General features: G+C 32.1%; 1 protein-coding gene across 50 annotated transcripts in view; it reads left to right on the top strand.

Annotated features, from left to right (window-relative positions):
• RBM26 (RNA binding motif protein 26) overlaps positions 1 to 15140 on the top strand; it is an 84974-nt gene extending 69834 nt beyond the window's left edge. For 16 of the 50 annotated variants that reach the window (XM_004012193.6, XM_060394172.1, XM_012184834.5 and 13 more), the window contains 2 exons: positions 4659 to 4772; positions 6378 to 15140. In XM_004012193.6, coding sequence (XP_004012242.1) covers positions 4659 to 4772; positions 6378 to 6467 — 204 coding nt within the window. In that variant the 3' untranslated portion in view covers positions 6468 to 15140. Of the gene's footprint in view, positions 1 to 4658; positions 4773 to 5808; positions 5985 to 6377 lie in introns of those variants that run through there. The other 34 variants (XM_060394197.1, XM_060394187.1, XM_060394196.1 and 31 more) reach the window with 5 other exon arrangements.
• Positions 15141 to 18406: the final 3266 nt, after the last annotated feature.

Raw genomic sequence — 18406 nt, 5'->3', positions numbered from 1 at the left:
AGAAAAGAATATTGGAGTGGGTTGCCATTCCCTTCTCCAGGGGATCTTCCAGGCCCAGGGATTGAACCCATGTCTCTTGCATTGGCAGGTGGATTCTTTACCACTGTGGGCTTCCCTTTTAGCTTAGTTGGTAAAGAATACACTTGCAATGCAGGAGACACCAGTTCGCTACCTGGGAAGCCCAAACCATCGTAGTGTTAGCTGCTATTAATATTTGTGTGTGTCTGTGTGTGAATGAGAATTGATTGTTAATTCAATGAAACTGAATAGAAACAAGATAGAAGAAATTATTTCAAAACTTTCATTCTTTAGACCTGAAGATAGAAGCACAAAATTGGATTCATAGAGGATAGTTCAACATCAAGTCAGAAATTGATGGGGCTAACTGAATAAATAGTAAATATGTGGCAAGAACTAAGTGAGTGTTTAAGTGGATTCAGTCAAGAGAAATCAAATCGTGTTTTTAATAGTCTGTGTGTTCTTACTGATTTACTTGCCAGTTAAGTATTGCTATATGATGAAAACTGCTGTGAGAATTAGTAAATCTAAGTCTGAAGCTTGTGAGAAAGTGGCCATGTAACTTGAACTTAAAGCTAAAGAAATAGAAGTCTTTCTCTATAAATTCTGAAAATCAGATTTTACATGTTTTGAGTTTTGTCTTGGTGGTTCTTTAATGTAACTCCTGCCTAAACATTATATACTGTGGTTATTACAAACATTAATAAACTTTGTTTTAACTTTATAGATAGTTTTACCATTATGATTACTAAAAATGAAAGATATACCGGGATTATAGCTTTAGCTCTTCTGACTTAGGTCCGTTTTCCCCACAGTGTTTTTGCAGACATTGGTTTTATAAGAGCTCTAACAAAGGATTTTCTTGTCAGTAGGTTTGTGAAGAGCTGCATTTTGTATGTTCAGTTTAGATTTATAATCTAAATAACTTGAAAGGCAAAAGGCAAACACTCCTTGCTTATTCCAGTCTTTTCCAAATGTTGTTTCTAGAATCATTTTCTCTGTAAGATACAGAGCCTACCTCATAACTACTTTTCATACTTTTTTTCTTTCTTCATTTGTCAGATCTTCAAGCCTTTTTCTTTTTTCCTCTTCTGTCATATGTTTGCCTGCTCGTCTTACTTATAATTTGGTGCAAACTTCGAATGATGCTGTGTAAGACTAAACAGGCAAAATTCTAGAGCAAGCTTATGAATAAAATGCTTCAGCGCTTAAACAGTCTTTTCATTTATACTTCAAAGCATAGAAATTAGAGAAAATTGTAAAATGAACCCCCACATGTTCCTCATTGAGCTTCAGCAGTTATCCACTTACGGCCAATCTTTTTTTGTCTATATTCCACCCACTACAACACTCTACCTTCTTGTTTTGGAGCCATTCCCAGTCATATCATTTCAGCTGTAAACCTTTCAGTGTGTCTCTTTCAATATTAGAGGCCAAATAAAATAAAACAATATTTATTATTATACCTAAAAATTATTATTCCTTAAATATTATTAAATTCCCAGTCAGAGTTTATATTTCCCTGGTTTTCTTATAAATATTTTACTTTCTTCCTTTAGGGATCCATAATAAATGCATATTTTGATTTAGCTTGATTGGAATTATACAATTATAAATTCATAGATTTAAACATTTCATGGGTATTGATCCATTGTTCTCAGTTATTGATGTGTCCTGTCTTTAGGTTTTTTGTGAGTGGTTTTGACAGGACTCTAATGGGTTATGATATTTTCTTTCTTTCTGGTATGAAAAGGTGTTCTAGGTTCATCTTATACATTTTCTCTTCCAGACCAGGAACTGGCCATTTCTCTAAGGAGCTCTGGTTCTTATTACTGGGAAAGGTATTTAAAGACCATAGTCTGAGTACTAAGCATGCTCATTACTACTGAGTATGTTAATTATAACAATTTTTTTCAGAGGTCAGAGCTGGGAGTGGGGGGAAAATGCATTCATATACAGAAGTGCACATATACATGTATAAAATGTATGTATGCATGTATATACACACGTATAAAGAAAGTAAATTGAAGGCTGCTGATATTTCTCATATAATTCTGTACTGTGTAGTTTTTATACACACACAGGTATGCCCTGTTTTACTGTGCTCTACTTTATTGCAGTTTGCAGATATTATTGTTTGTTTGACAGATTGAAGGTTTGTGGCAGTGCTTCTTTATGCTGATCTGTCACCACCATTTCCCAGCAGTATTTGTTCACTGTACGTCTCTCTATCACACTTTCGTAATTTCTGCAATATTCTGAACTTTCTCATTATTATTATTATATTTGTTCTGGTGACCCCAGAACAAATGGTGGTTATTTGGGGGCACCATAAACTGTGCCCATATAAGATGGCAGATTCAGTCAATAAATTTGTGTTCTGACTGCCCTGTCAAGCAGCCATTCTGCATCTCTCCCTCTCCTTGGGCCTCCTTGTTCCCTGAGACAAAACAACCTTGGAATGAGGCCAGTTGATAACCCTACAGTGGCCTCTAAGCATGCAAGTGAAAGGAAGAGTCTCACGTCGCTCACTTTAAATCAAAGGCTAGAAATGATTAGTAAGGAAAGTATATCAGAAGCTGAGCTAGGACAAAATTGAGGCCTCCTGTGCCAGTTATTCAAGGTGTGAACACACAGGAAAAGTTCTTGAAAGAGATTGAAAGTGCTACTCTAGTAAACACAAGAATGAAAAGAAAGTGAAACGGCCTTACCACTGATATAGAGAAAGTTTTAGTGGTCTGGACAGAAGATAAATCCAGCCACAGTATCCTTATAAGGAAAGAAAGTGAAGTCACTCAGTCGTGTCTAATCCAGAGCAATGCCCTGTCTTTTTTCAATATTGTGAGGGCTGAGAGAGATGAGGAATCTTCGGAGGAAAAGTTTGAAGCTAGCAGGGAATTGGTTCATGAGGTTTAAGGAAAGAATCCATCTCCATAGTATAAAAATGCAAGTGCCAATAAAGAAGCTGCTGTGAGTTATTGCTAAAATAATTAATGAAGATGGCTATTATAAACAGAATCTCAGTGTAGATGAAACAGCCTTATAGTGAAAGAAAATGCCATCTGGGACATTCATAGCTAGAGAAGTCATTGCCTGACTTCAAAGCTTCAAAGGTCAGGTGACTTTTGTTAGGGGCTCATGCAACTGATGCCTTGAAGCTGAAACCAGAACTCACTTAGCATTCCGAAAATCCCAGGCTACTCAGATTTATGCTAATTTTACTCTGCCTTATAATGTGTAAATTTTGAGTAGGGAATGGCAACCATCTCCGGTATTCTTGCCTGGAGAATCCCATTGACAGAGGAGCTTGGAGGGCTACAGTCCATGGGGTCTCACAGAGTCAGACACAACTGAGACTAACGCATACGCACAGCCGGTAAATTGAACAACAAAGCCTGGATGACAGCACCCAGTAAATAATTTTAAAACTAAAACTTTAGAGAGTTGTAGATTCGCCTTATGAATTTGAAGTAAGTATTGAATATAGAGATGTGCAAAATTAGATCATAAGAAATTTTTGAAGAAACTTACAATAGATGACATCACTAACATTTTTTGCCTTCTTTAGCTGGAAGAAAACATGAAAACACAATTTTTATGAGTAGACATTTTGTGTGAGATAGTTGGGATTCCTTACAGGAATATGTTTTTATGTAATATTTATAGCCTCAAAAAATTAGTTTGTTTCTTATATTATATATATAAGTACTTAAAATTTCTTTAGTTATATGACATGATGGGGTCATGGACTAAAAATTTCTGAGCTACATTTTAATAGGCATGAAATCTTTTAAATTAACCATAAATTTATATGTGTAGATTTAAAAGTTTTACCTGGGGACTTTGTATCATACTACTCGTGGTCAGATGTCATTAAACATGTAATTGTTTCTACATTTCACATTATGCTGTACTTTGAGGTTTTGCTGTAAATCTTTGGTGACAGTTATTTTGATTTGTTGCTAACATTGATTTATATTAGTTCACAGTACTTTAATTTGAAAGCACTCTTTCTGAACCAGCCATTTAATGTAGCAAGTACTTAGGCTTGACTGTTTGCTCAGTTTTCATTATATGCAATTCTGAAAGCTTTGTTAGGGAAGTTCTTTAGTTTTCAATAGAAAAGCTCAGTTTTTTTTCTTCATTGAGATATTTGTATTTTGTATTAATGATACATCAGGCATTTTCTGTTATTTGTGATTATTTGATGTAATATAAGTATAAAAACAGGTGCAAAATTATCCTTAAATTTATTAGAGGCTTCTAGTTTCTAGTTACTGTATGAGTCGTTTGTGAATTAATAAGAATTAAAATCTAAAACCAGAATCTTGAAGTGCTTCGCAATTATTGCCTTGAGTAGCGCTTATCATTTTACTGTAGACTTGGAGACATAGTTCTCCTAGTCAGATATTGGCCAGTAGTGAAATAGCTCTACTCAAATCACTAGGCTGACTTTAGAAATAAATAACAATATAAAGTAAATTATAAACTGTAATAATAAATAGTAAATAGAGAAATAAACCACAAAGCAAAAATAGACAACTGTCTTCGCGTGTATTTAATATTAGGTACTATAACATTTCATTGTTTTCTTCACAAATTATTAAGGTTCTGTATTCCAATGTTTTTCATTGTTTTAGGCTGCAGTTCATGGAGCTCGTTTCAAAGGGCAGGATCTAAAGCTGGCATGGAATAAGCCAATAACTAATATTTCAGCTGTTGAAACAGAAGAAGTTGAACCTGATGAAGAGGAAGTATGTTTTTTTTTCCATTTGTTTTTACCCTTAAATGTTTATTTTTATATAAAATGTGATCTATGGCTGTGATTTTAACATAAAGCTTTTATTCCTGAGCTACCTTCCAGGCAGGGGATAGCAGATAAAATGCAGATGACTAAATTTTATGTATTAATGAGAACTGTGGATTGCTAATCCAAAAAGAATATATGAAAATCATATATATACTCAGTTTTCATTTACTCTTAGAAGACAATAATTGCTCATGAGATTTTCATCCACAGGAAGTCTTGTGATATTTTAAGTTTTAGAGTATATATTTACTTAATTACTTTATCGACATTTCAGGTTTTATTTTAATTCATATCATTTTAGTTCATTAGAATGAATGCCTGATATATGGTAGATACTGTGATAGGCAGAAAAATGAATAAGACACGGTCCCTATCATCAAGGAGCAATCAATCTGGAAAAGAAGGTGGTGATAGACACAAGAAACTAATTATAATAAAAGGCAGATTGATATGGTGATTAAAGATTTGAACAATATGCTGTGGGTACCCAGAGGAAGGAATGATTCTTTCTTTCCAAAAGAATCTTGAAGGAGGTGGTAGCAGTGTAGCTGAACCCCAAGTGATAAAAAAAGCTTTTCATAACTTGGACTGGGAATAGAGAGGCATTATAATTGGCAGAGATGTGGGTGTGGAATAGTATATTTTTTCTTGCATAACAGCAGTTAGTGTTATGGCTGAGACGGGGGAGCATAAAGACCACTGAAGTGGGAGGGCCCTTTGAAATCAAAAATCTAAAAATAAGCAACTCTGTTTTGTTTAATCATGAAATAAGCTGTAGGAAAAAAAATTGAGGAAGTTAAGGAATAAAGGTAAGGTGGGAAAACTAAATGGTTCCATGTTTTACCTTGATTAGATTTTCATTATGGCACTTCATTTTGTTTGAAGAGCATTTGAGGCTGTTATACATGTCCATAGTCAAATGCAAGAATAAAATGTGTATTTTGAAACTCATATACATGATTTGTCATTTTATATTTTAGATTATACCTTTGTCCTTCCATGAGTTTGAATTGAATGGGGAGAAAAGCAGGAGAACTCCTGGTATTAGGTATTTTGAAAAGTTTGAAAAGTAGTCTGAGAAGCTTTTATGAAGGGAATGGGGAAAAGAAAAGAATGCTGTAAAAGAAAATGTTTGTTACATACAGCAGAAAAGAAATATAAATATTGATAAACTTTATTCAAATTATTGGTTGATTTAGTGTCAGAGAAGAATTACTGATGTTTTCTTGAAAAAAAAAAAAAGGTGTGCAGCAATGTTTTGTAGGTATAGAAGATGGCATAATTTGATAAAGAGAGGCAGGAGAAATGGCATGTACAAAGGCTTATTACTTTGATTTTTTTTTTTAGTGTTTGTTTGATGTAAGCAATAGAATAGATAGTATTGAGAAACCTTTGAGTGGATAAAGGTTGCTTTTTGTTTCTTGAATGTTTTTACTATAGAAATACCTTTTGTATTCGACTCTGTTGAGAGTAATCAGTATTTAAAAGTGTCACCTTTTTTCTTTTCTTTTTTTTTTGGGTAAATTCCTAAATGCATTTTAACCTAAAGTTTCAGGAAGAGTCTTTGGTGGATGATTCATTACTTCAAGATGATGATGAAGAAGAAGAGGACAATGAATCTCGTTCTTGGAGAAGATGATTTGACTGATCATTGATCTGCATATGATAGAACTCTACCTGTGTTTCATTAGTATTATCTAATGTACTTTTACATATTTGTAAAAACAATTTTTGGTAAAATGTGATGAAGATGGATTTCACAAATAGACAAAAGAGAAGAAAACTACCTTCTGAATCCTGTATTTTGAAAGATTGATGTTTGCGTTTTATTTCAGTAAACAATTGGTAAAGACATCACACTAGAAACATATGCAATGTTTTTATTACATACTTACTGAACATTACAGAATTCTTTGGGTTCTTTGTAATTTAATGAATAGGTCTGAAGACTTAATGACCAATACTTGTTATAACTTAGAGAATTTTGTTTTACTCCAAATAAGGAATGAATTTGCATTTAAAATCTTAATGAATGTTTTCAAAAAATGAATAGATAACATAGTACTCTAACTAAAGTCTCCAAGTTATGTATTCATAATATTACATAGTAGTATGCTTAGGCTTTACTATGTATTAGCCTTTTGTTGGACTTGTGTATGTATTTTACCATATGGGTTTTAATGATAACGGTGTATGACTGCTTTGCATTTGAGTCCTTATGCATTCAGATGTTAAAAAATAAAGTGGAATGGTCTCTTGAAAAGAAAAGAAAAGAAAAAAAGCAATGACAAAAAAAAAAAAAAAGACAATGTTCCTTGATTTAAAAAAAGAAAAAAAAAAAAAAGAAAAGAAAAAGAATTAAAATAAATAGACCATTCCAGATGGTGATCTACCCTTCTTCCCAGTTATCACAAAAGGAGCTATAATCACTAACTTATTCTTATAATGGTTACTGGTACCTTTACAATAATGTACAATCCATTGTTTAAAATTTATACCACTTGAGTTTGGTTTGATCCTATAAACTTTCAACAGATGTCTTAAAATTTAAAAGCAGGCTGATTAGTTTGGAACCAGACTTCAAGTAGAGATAACATTTGGTGAATAAGAAAACATCACATTACATTTTGGATGTATGAAAGAAAACTTGACCATTTGAAGATGTATGAATAAAGAAATGTACTATAGATACTACTTTAGGAAAGCACTGTTTGGTAAGTGTTCCAGTCTGATATTTTAAGTGTGCATTTCCTATACTTCTATAAAAAAAAATCTTTGACATTTGCAACAGTATTGTGATTTTTAAGTGGACTTCTCTGACAACATGATCATTGAGAGTTGATACAGCAGTTTCTAGGAAATAAATGCGTTCTTTGTAGAATGGAGGGTGGGAGATTACATATTTATCTTTTAAAATTTATCCTTTTGGTTGCAAGTATTTCTGCCCCTTCTGAGATTACAGTGATTATATTGAAAATCACACACAAAAAAACTTTCTTCCCATGCTGGGGTCCTCACAGTCACAAACTGTAATTTCACCACCATAGTCTTTTGCCAGTGGAGTAGCTCATGGATGCTGTTCCTCTTTTTCTTTTTTTCCTCTACTTAAAGTTGTATGTATACTCCCAATGGTAGTTCTGTTTCATAGGAACGTTTTGGCTTGCACTTGATGTACATGTTTATATTTAAAATTTCACAGTCAGATTTCTTTTGTCAAAATAGTGACTTTACTCAGAACTTCTTTACTATACTTAGAGCTATGATATATTTTTATGTATAGTCTCTTGTATGTTGACTATGTGCTATTCTGATTCATTAGGTAAGTTTGTTTTCTTTTCTTTTTAGTAGTCGTGAAAGATGCCAAATTGGCAGAGGCTCACGTTTCTTCTCTTTACACCAAACAGGTATTATAAAGAAAGAAAATCTTTCAAAGGCCAGTTAAATCTCCATACTGATTGTTGGCTTTATAATTTGATTAGCAAATTTTAGTGTGATATTGTGTAATTATTGTAAAATTCCCTTATAATGTAACTGAAATTACATATTGTTTATTTAAATTCATAAATAGCTAATCACTTTGCCTATTCTTAAATTCTGTCATAACCTAAAATTAAAATGTTTTACACCATGTTGCTTTGAATGAATCAGAACGCAAGTATGTTTTGATCGGGTCCTGAAGTATGGGGATTAAATATTAGCAACATTTATCAGGTTCATAATTATATTTTTATTATCGTTAATATGATTTTAATTGTAAATATTATTTAGTATTAAATTGCTATTGGATTTTTTAAATTAATGAGTATGTTTATTAAAAAAATACTAGTACTCTACATGTACTTTCATGTTTTCTCATTTAAAACTTAAGATATCCATTTTACAGATAAGGAAACTTAGGCTAATAGAGATGGAGTGACTTGCCCAGAGTGATAGCTAGTAAATAGAAGAACTAGGTTTGAATTCAGGCACCTGATTTCAGTGCCAACTTTTTAAAAAACTATGTTGCTACCTCCTTCGTAATTATTGATCGGGCATGAGATTGTGTTTACAGTAAATGTAGTAGATGTTACACAGAATTACTAGTCTTTTTGGTCATTAGCCAGTTCATACCTTAACCATCCCTTTTAATACAGCACTTTGTTCATATCTCTGTTACAGTACTTATGTTGTAATATAGTTTATCTGGTTTATATGTCTGTCTTCCCCACTAGATTACAAGCTCCTCTAAGAAGGGGACCATGTCTTATTCATCTTTATCTCTAGTGATTATCATAAAATCTGGCTCATAGTGGACATTCAGTTGTTTGTGGGATGAATTAATGAATGAATGCATATTTAAATCTCCAGTAATGGAGTGACAATTACCTCCCTTGTTAATTCTTATCAATTTTCCAGAAATCTTTGTTGAAGGTCTTCTCAATCAATTGGGATCATCTTAGTAAACAGTTGATTCTGTTAAGTATTGTACCAGTGGGGTTTGTTACAAATAGTGATGGAGGAATATACACATAGTCTTAGCGGAATTTCCATAGCAATTAGTAAGCTATTAATATTTTGGAATATTAAATGTCTATTTCAGGAGTAAGATAGCCTTTTGGTTTCTATCAGTGTGTAAGAGTAGAAATGTCAAGAGCCACTAATCTAGTCCATCCCATTAATTTTTTATATTCAAAGATGAGCAAGTGTAGAGTACTGGACAAGTGTTAAGAGATTTAGCTTTTGTTCCCAAGCTCTGTAACTAATTCTCTGGCCTTAGACAAGTCTCTTAACTTATCCAGGGTTGTTTCCTTGTCTGTAAAATGAAAAGGGTTGGACTAGATGATCTCTCAAGGTTCCTTTCACATCTTTAGTTTCCCTAGTGTTTGATCTAAAACAGTTTACCATATCTATACCAGTTCTCCCTACCTGTTGTTGCTGTTACTATTTCTATCATCAGTAGAAACAACTTAGATTTGGTTATGATAAGTCATACAGTGTGTCTTGGTACAGTTTTGTATACTGTTCCCAGATGTTTGCTTTTGCTACACAAATTACATTTAACCTAAAAAGTATAGATTAACTTCTGTATTCACACTTTTTCTTCGTACTTACAACTTCCTTTCAGTTCTAAACTCAGAGTTTAAAACTCTTTTTTTATTATAATATTTACCTAAAACTTGAAATACATTTTTTAATTCTGTAGTTTTCCTTAGAAGTTCTTTGCGATAGTATAGATCTGGGCTGAAGTGGGAATGAAAAAGGAATTGAGATGTAGACAGCTACTTTTTTCAGGAAAAAATTGAAGGAAATTATATATCATTTGTTAAAAGATTGATTAGGATTACCTCAAGGGATGGTGGAGTTGTCATTTTACATATTTCATTCAGTATCTTATGTCTCTACATAGCAGTGTTGTTTTAAATGTTATTGGATAATTGTAACATTTAAAAATTAATTTTGGTAGTTAACCAGTATTCAGCATTTAATGAAATCATGTTGCATGAATGGGATAGTATTCCATAGCTCTTGTTTTATTTTGTGATATGATCAAATGTATCAAATGATAGTTTACTATTAAGATAAGACTTCATTGTTTTAGCTGACTACCTGTGAAAAATATGATTTAATTGGAGGAAATTTCTTCTTACTAGAACTGTTTTATGGGGACTGTATTTTCAGTCTTACTTGGAACACTACTCACTGGTTCTAAAGGTTACAAAAAGAAAGCAAACAGTTGCTCATCTAGTATGTTGAAATATCAATGGCTATTTTAGAGTATCATACAAACTTTATCAATTTATATTTTCTTCCTTTTTTCCTTACCTGTAGTGTAAACTAATTATAGAAAATTAGATTTAGTCCTAGAATTTATGTAAATATTTGTAAGATTTTTTTTTCTTCCCTTAAAAAAAATCTTAGCATTTTAAAACAAAAATGTCCTGTGTAAAAGTTTCGGCTTGTTAGCTTAGTTCAGTAAGCTTGTTAGCTTATTTTTGGTCTTTCACAGTGCTATTCCCATTCTTCTGAAACCCTATATGATTAAAAGTAGAAATTTAATCTAGGGATCGTTCATGACCATACAATATTTGTAAGGCAGAAAGAAAAAAATTTCCTTTTCCCATATTTTCAGAAACTATCTTACTAACTTTCTGAATGGGCTAGTTGCTCTAAGGTATGTATACAGCATACAGGCTTTTAGAGAAGAATAGATTTTTTGCTCTCTGATTATTGTATACCTATCAGATGAAAGTAGATTATCAGATGACAGCTATCTGATATCCAGAATAGCTATCTAAAAGACCTAAGAAAGAAACCTTGGTGAATTTGATTGACATGCATTAGTAATTTCTAATGAAAACATTATACTTATTCAGTAGAGAAATTCCTAATTTGGTTCTTGCATTTTATCAGTATTATATACTTACTAGATTAGTATAATTGAAGCATTTTTTACTTTTTTGTACCAATTTATATTTGTTTCTTTCTAACCCTTCCCTCCCTGTTACTTTATTTCATCTATCCTCTTATCATCTCATCATCCAAGTTAGTCTTCTTTTGTATACCAAACACTGTCTCATTTTGATATGTTCCTTTTTATTTACTTTTGTTGTTTATCATTATGCTTAGTATAGTATTTTATGTCATACAGTGTGATTGAAGAATGAAATGGTAATCCCATGGAGTTTAAGAAAATTACATATATAACTCACGATTATTTTGTAGTCCGTTCTTGCTTTTATATTTTTATCAATATCTTGAAATTTGTTAGTGATTTCTTAAAATTGTTACTTTGCCAACCCGCACTGATAAAAATTTACTATATGGTCCATGATGACGTTTCCTAATGAAAAATTCGGATCATAACCATGTTGCCGAGCTGTTACCTGTGCAGCTTAATGTTTCAGTGAAGCGTGTTGCAGAGAGGTTTTGTTAAAATCATTTTAAACCATGGTTGATCTTTGAAAAATTTGTCTGCAGCTTTCATTTTGATTCTTTTCTCAGACGTAATGTTTTAAAAAGTTGGAGGTCAATGTATGGTATGATTCAAGTTTTAGATTTATTTGCTGTTTTCAAAGTTTTTTTTAATAGTCTTCTCTTTTTCCAGCAGAGGGAGATCATCATTGCCTGAATTTAGCTTTGTGACTACAACAGCAAGACCTGTTCCTGTCTGGAGACGACTGTTATAATAATATGATACTATCACTTTATGTTGGCCCTTTATCAGTTTGAATAGATGTTTACATGTACCATAATTAGCATTTTTATTTTTCCAGTTCTTTTAGGGTACATCTGAGTCCAGAAGTAAATCTGAGTGTGTGCTTTGTTTGATCTTATACTTAAATGTTTTTTCCCCTTTATAGCCGTTTGTTTTTAAACACTCTAAGAAGGAAAAAAAATCCTCTTGGTTTTCCTAACATGAAATGAGTTTTCAGGCTCAGCCAAGTTGAAATTGTATCTAGGAAATCTATAAAGCCATGATACTATGTTCATCAGCATGAACAATCTAGAATGATGAAAATGATTAAAAAGTTAAACCGTGGTTTGGCTTTAATTTTTCTGGGCTTTAGGATACATTTCTGGAGTTAGGATGGTTACTTACAGTAATTTTGAACAAGTGGTTAAAATATTTTTTTCACATGGTAATAACTTCCCTGTTTCTTCTAAATATATTTATTGAAGTCTATGCCAAGGCCACTTACCCAAATAATTTTTAAAAAATTCTTAACTCTTCAAAATCAACAAGGAGAATAATTTGCTTTTCAAGTAGTATGGGATGATCTGTGAATTATAAATATTGAGAGATATCTAGTGAACGTCTAATTTATATAGTGTTTCCTTGTTTTCTTCACTTGCAACGAAGACATCGAAGACAATCTTAAAAGCAAGGGGAAATAGTGTGTGTCTAACACTGTTAAAGACAGTAGTTTTCTTGCCTTAAGAGGTGTATGTCCGTGTTCTTTATTTATAAGCAATATGGTGTAGAATTGTTTATAAAGAGTGAAGTTAAATTTTATTCTAAATTTTCATCCAAAATACTGTCTTTATAATGGGCATCATAAAGTTTTCAGAACATTAATTTCTTAGTATTCCTTCTTAGATTCTCATTAACATTTTAGAAGTTACACTTGATTGCAACTTTTCATTAAAAGAGTCCAAATTATATTTGATTCTCTTCACCCTTGTTTTCCTTTTGTTTTTAGTTCCATTCAGCCATGCTCACATTTTCACCTTTTTGTGCAAAGTTAACTATTCTTCAAGCACTTTTTCTTGAGTATGCATTGCATTTGTTGTCAGGAAAAAAGAATGAATATGTCAGACATAATGTAAATTATCTATTTTGATTCATATTAATTGAAAACAGCATGGTTAATGTAGGCTTGGTTTGAAGGAACAGTAAGTATTTTGGAAATTTTTCTTACCTATGACCTTGTAGCCTACAAGGCATTTTAAAAATTAGACTTTTGTATTAGTTCACATTGTAAACTAACATGTAGCCGCTGGGAGTTCGCAGATATTTTCCCAGGTTAGTTCAGTATTTTTTCTTTGTAAGGAAAGCTTCTCTGTCTGTGTAATAGTTAGAATAGCTCTAACGTGCTGGGCTGAAAACCCAAAGATAATTCTCTGAAGAGACCATACTTGCTGTTATCAGCTTTGGGTTGGTTAATAGCTGTGGATCACATACCACTACTCTCTCTTATTTTGTCATCTTCCTTTTTTTTCCCCCTTTGCTTTTAAATTAAAAACAAAATAAAGCAAAATGAAATTGAACATGCCATTGGGAATCAGAAGTTGAGATGATTTAATTCTCGTTAAAATCATTGCACTTTTTGAAAAATTGCTTTGAGATCTGGTAGGTCAGGTACATATTTTAATAATTTCCCATATGTTTATTAATTAAAGAGGATTTCCATTATTTCATTTTCCTGAAGAGGATTTTCATGGAGCTATATGTAGATAACTGTACAGAATCACTTTTGTGTAATTGAATGAAGCAGTTTACCTCTGCACGATTGCATTATGAAAGCCTTTTATATATCTTTATATTTTTCAATATACTTAGATTTTACACTATTAGCTGCCCTAGTCATGCTATATGTGTGTTTTTTTTTCAAATAGAGTTTATAAATATTTGTGCTCAAAGTACAGATCAATTGAATATTTTTGGTCTTGTTTACAAGAGAAATAATACTTTAAAGTGATGCAGCCCCTCAAGTGTCTTAGGAAAAAGTCATTGGTGCTACAAAACCTTTCAATATCATTTTTCAACCTGTTATCCAGACTTTGCTGAGCTTAAATCTATGATTGCTTATAACTTAATCTGATCTAGCAGCATAATTATAAAAGCAGTCTGTGATGAGCCAGGTAAAGAGCCCAGCCAATTAGAAACACCCTGTAATTTAAAGAGAATGATGCAGAATGACATTATACTAATTGGTGTCCAACTTCCCAGAAAGAAAATATTTTCTTCAATTTGTCAGCAGCTCTTTTGATAAGAGTAATGGTGTTAATATGACTAGACTTAAAAAAAAAAAAGATACATTGAGCATGGCTCAGTTTTCCCAATTGCAAATGGAAAACTTCTCTAGTCCTAAAAAATGGTATAATCCTCTTCTGCTTTCAATTCCCATCTGTCTTTTACTCATCAGGAGGCAGGGTAATTCGTAAATATTTATAGAACATTTGATGAGTTGTAAAGAGATGTATTATTTACATTGTACAAGTTTTGTGTTGATGTGCAGATTTTCTGCATCTGCAAGACTTCATTCCAGCACCTTAGTGAATGTTCTCAAGATACAGTTTTTAAGTATCAGCAAAGCATTCATAGATGTTTACTTTTGATTCTCAGAATCCTGAACCTGTTTTGGGTGTGATATTACTTCAGAACATGTCTGGCACAAGATTTCCTTTAATAGTGGTTTAGTTTAACTCAATTTCTGTGGATTGTTGAACCTAAAAACACCAAAGGAATTCCTTCTTGTCTGGAGACTGGATTATTCCAGTTTTTAATACCTGTGCCCATAAGTATCCCATTTCATGAATGTGTGTTGGCATGGGGGAAAATTTCCCTGCTCTTTGAGTGGAGCGAAAGTAATTGGTTAAGCTGTAGCAGCTTTTTTGTTTATTTTTAAAGTGATAAAACTTGAAAATGGTAAAACTTGAACTAGAAAACTACTCTTGTATGCCTAGAATGTTTATAGTATTACGTGTTTATGTGGGGTTGTCAACATTTTTATTATTTATAGTTGAATTATGTTGTTTTGTTTGTTAATACCCATAATGTTTATTATTTTTATATTTTGAAAAATTTTTAAATAAAATAGTCTTACTAAAAGCAGTTGTTAACTTTTTAAAATTGTCCTGCATTTTGCATCAGTTATATTAACATAGACTAGAAAGGAAAATTTGCAGCTCTCAGGCATTGCACAGTTGAAAATTCTGAAAATATTTATATGAAGAAATGGCTCTATATTGCCTCTTCTTCTCTTCACAGCCATTTTCACTTAAAATTGCTTTAAGTCACCTTTGGTACCAAAGTGTTCTTGACTCCTTTTGTCACACATATACAAAAATCTTCTGTATCCCTTTTCTCCCTAGTTCCTGCCTATTTATTGCTGGAAATGTTCTCTTTATTTCATTTGGGGGCTAAAAAGTTTCTCCTTATCATGAGTGATAGTATAACGATGCTCTGATATCAGAGAAGGACTACCATAGATTCTGAAGTGAAATTAGAGACATAAAGCATTTCTGTCAACCTCGAAGGGCAATGAAAGTTTTCAAAACGTCTCTCCGTAATTTTCAGTTTTCATCTGAATGTTTATTCTCCTGATCTAATTTGATCTGCTTTTCCAGCATTCGGCATGTTCATTTCATGCTTTTATTGAGTGATCAGTATTGTGATATTTTTTGTTTTTTCTTTAATTGCAGATATTCCTTCTGTCATTTATAACATGGGTTAAGTAAGTTTGGTAATAGCCTATCTTCCACTGTTTCCACAGGAAAATACATTATCATCTCAAAGTGCATAAGTTGATAAAAATCCAATTAGAGATCTGCTCATGGAATAGAAGTCTCTGGCTTGAAATAGAGGACTTTGGTTAATATATAATGACAGTAAAATTATTAAAAATTATATAATATGTGGAGTATTTGCAGAATAATCATGTTAGCCTTCACTTAACCTGGGAAGTACTTCTGTATAGAGTATGAGTGGATTTGGTCTTTTTTAATCCTGTAAAAAATCACATATGACATACTGTTGAAAAGCTAGACATTCAGAATAAAAAGACAGACAGGTAGGATGATATTTACAAATGATCCTGTCATTTACAAATGATCCCCAGCCATTTTAAAATGGGATTATATAATGCGTATTGCTTTGTCTTTCCATGTATGGTAATAGGTTAATATACCATTTTTTTTTTTTTAGTTTTTTATTTTTTAAATTTTAAAATCTTTAATTCTTACATGCATTCCCAAACATGAACCCCCTCCCACCTCCCTCCCCATAACATCTTTCTGGGTCATCCCCATGCACCAGCCCCAAGCATGCTGCATCCTGCGTCAGACATAGACTGGCGATTCAATTCACATGATAGTATACATGTTAGAATGTCATTCTCCCAAATCATCCCACCCTCTCCCTCTCCCTCTGAGTCCAAAAGTCCGTTATACACATCTGTGTCTGTTTCCCTGTCTTGCATACAGGGTCGTCATTGCCATCTTCCTAAATTCCATATATATACAGAGTGAAGTAAGCCAGAAAGAAAAACACCAATACAGTATAATATACCATTTTTAAAGCTCCTCCATTTGTAGATGACTCGTAGTGTGTTATCTCCTCATTTGGGGCACTTAGAACTTTCCCAGCTTTTATTTTATTGTAAATAATGCCATATCCTTAAACATCTTTGATTATTTCTTCAAGATATTTTCTCAGAACTGCTGCATCAAAGTACATTATTTTTTAAATGATATATTTTAATTTGATCTTTTACAGGCAGATAGGTATGAACACCTATTTTCATAAATTTAGCTTTGGAAAAGAGCATTCATTCAGTTTTCTTTGTAAATGTGTTAGAACTTACTGAAATTGTTCTAAACATAGCAAATTAATGCTTGTTACAGGGGTTAAGCTCTATTTTTGTTTTCTATAGTGTGTTGTTGGCAGGATTTTATATTCCCTACCATAGCAATTTTTTTTGCCCCTTGGAACTACAGATTTGTATACTTTTGTTACAGCATTTTATAAACTTTCAAGAACTTCTACAGTTTCATAACTAGTCTTACTGGACAGTAGGGCAGATAACCTTTGTCTTGATTAAATAAGTTAAATGACAGAATAAGGACTGGAATTTCCATTTCTTAATACCATAGTCACTATAAGAATACTCAGAGGTATCAAATAATTTACAGTAAAAGCAGACTCCCCTTATTTTTTATCCCAGCTCTGCAAACTGCTTCCAGAAAAATTTGTCTTCCCCATGAAGTTCATGAACATTCATGATTGAAGTACATAAAGAGAAGTAAACTGTGAAAAAAATTACGTAGAAATGAGAAAATGATGGGTTCCATATATTTTCTTATATAAAAGTCCATTTTTAGAAGAGTCATTTTATTCGGAATAATAAGATTCCTTGCAAAATATTGCTTGAATATTTTCCTGAGCTATCCATGGTCATGTTTTATCTAATATTTTTCTAATATATAATGTAATATGACAGTTCCAGTATTCAAGGATTTTTGACAGTGTTATAGCAGAGTTTTCTTAAATTGAACATTAATTTACTTTTTATATATCTCAAATGTGTATTATTGAAGTACTATGCAATAATTTGTATTCAGTGCTGTGAGAATCATTCTGATAATCTGAAATATAATATGCCCTGTATTTGTGTTGAAGATTTTGAATTTAGATCATGGAGTTAATGAAAAGACCAATTTTATATTTCTGACTTCGAAGAGGGTACAGTACAAATTACACAAAAGTAAACCGTAAGAGTCTCACATTTTGACCTTTTTTTTTTGTAATGTTAAGATGCTATTTGTCCTTAATATCTCATTTAAATCAGAATTTGCAGGGACATTACCAATCTTTTTTTTTTTTTAAGTAACATCTGTGACTTAAAACTTAATAGATACCCTTTATTATTTTTTTTTTATTAAAGTCTGTGTTGGAGAAATACTTAGAAATTATAACTGTCTGAAAGTTCGGAGTTAGAAGCAAATTTGTACTAAGTTTAATGCAGTATTTTGCTTGTTTAGGGTTTTGGTTTTGGGTGAAAAACATAACTAGTAGATGATGTGCCAGCTTTACATTTTTTTTTCTTATCAAGTTAATACTCAGAATTAACAAATTAATGATTAAAAAGGAGATCTCTGGCATTTAACAGTTGTTATGTCTGCATAAGGTAAGAATTTAAGTAAAAACCAAATAGGTGTCTTGACAAAAACACTGAATACTGAACCAGTTACTAGTCATAACAGTCCTCATGCATGTCATATTTAGAATAGTATGAAAACTGCATATATTAAAAACAATTGTAACCAACAATTTGGTCAACCTAAAAGAAGTAGGTCTTTTAAATTTTGTTTCGTCAA

Source organism: Ovis aries, chromosome 10 (genome assembly GCF_016772045.2).
Source record: "Ovis aries strain OAR_USU_Benz2616 breed Rambouillet chromosome 10, ARS-UI_Ramb_v3.0, whole genome shotgun sequence".
Lineage (NCBI taxonomy): Eukaryota > Metazoa > Chordata > Mammalia > Artiodactyla > Bovidae > Ovis > Ovis aries.
This window is presented reverse-complemented; position numbering and strand designations above follow the sequence as displayed.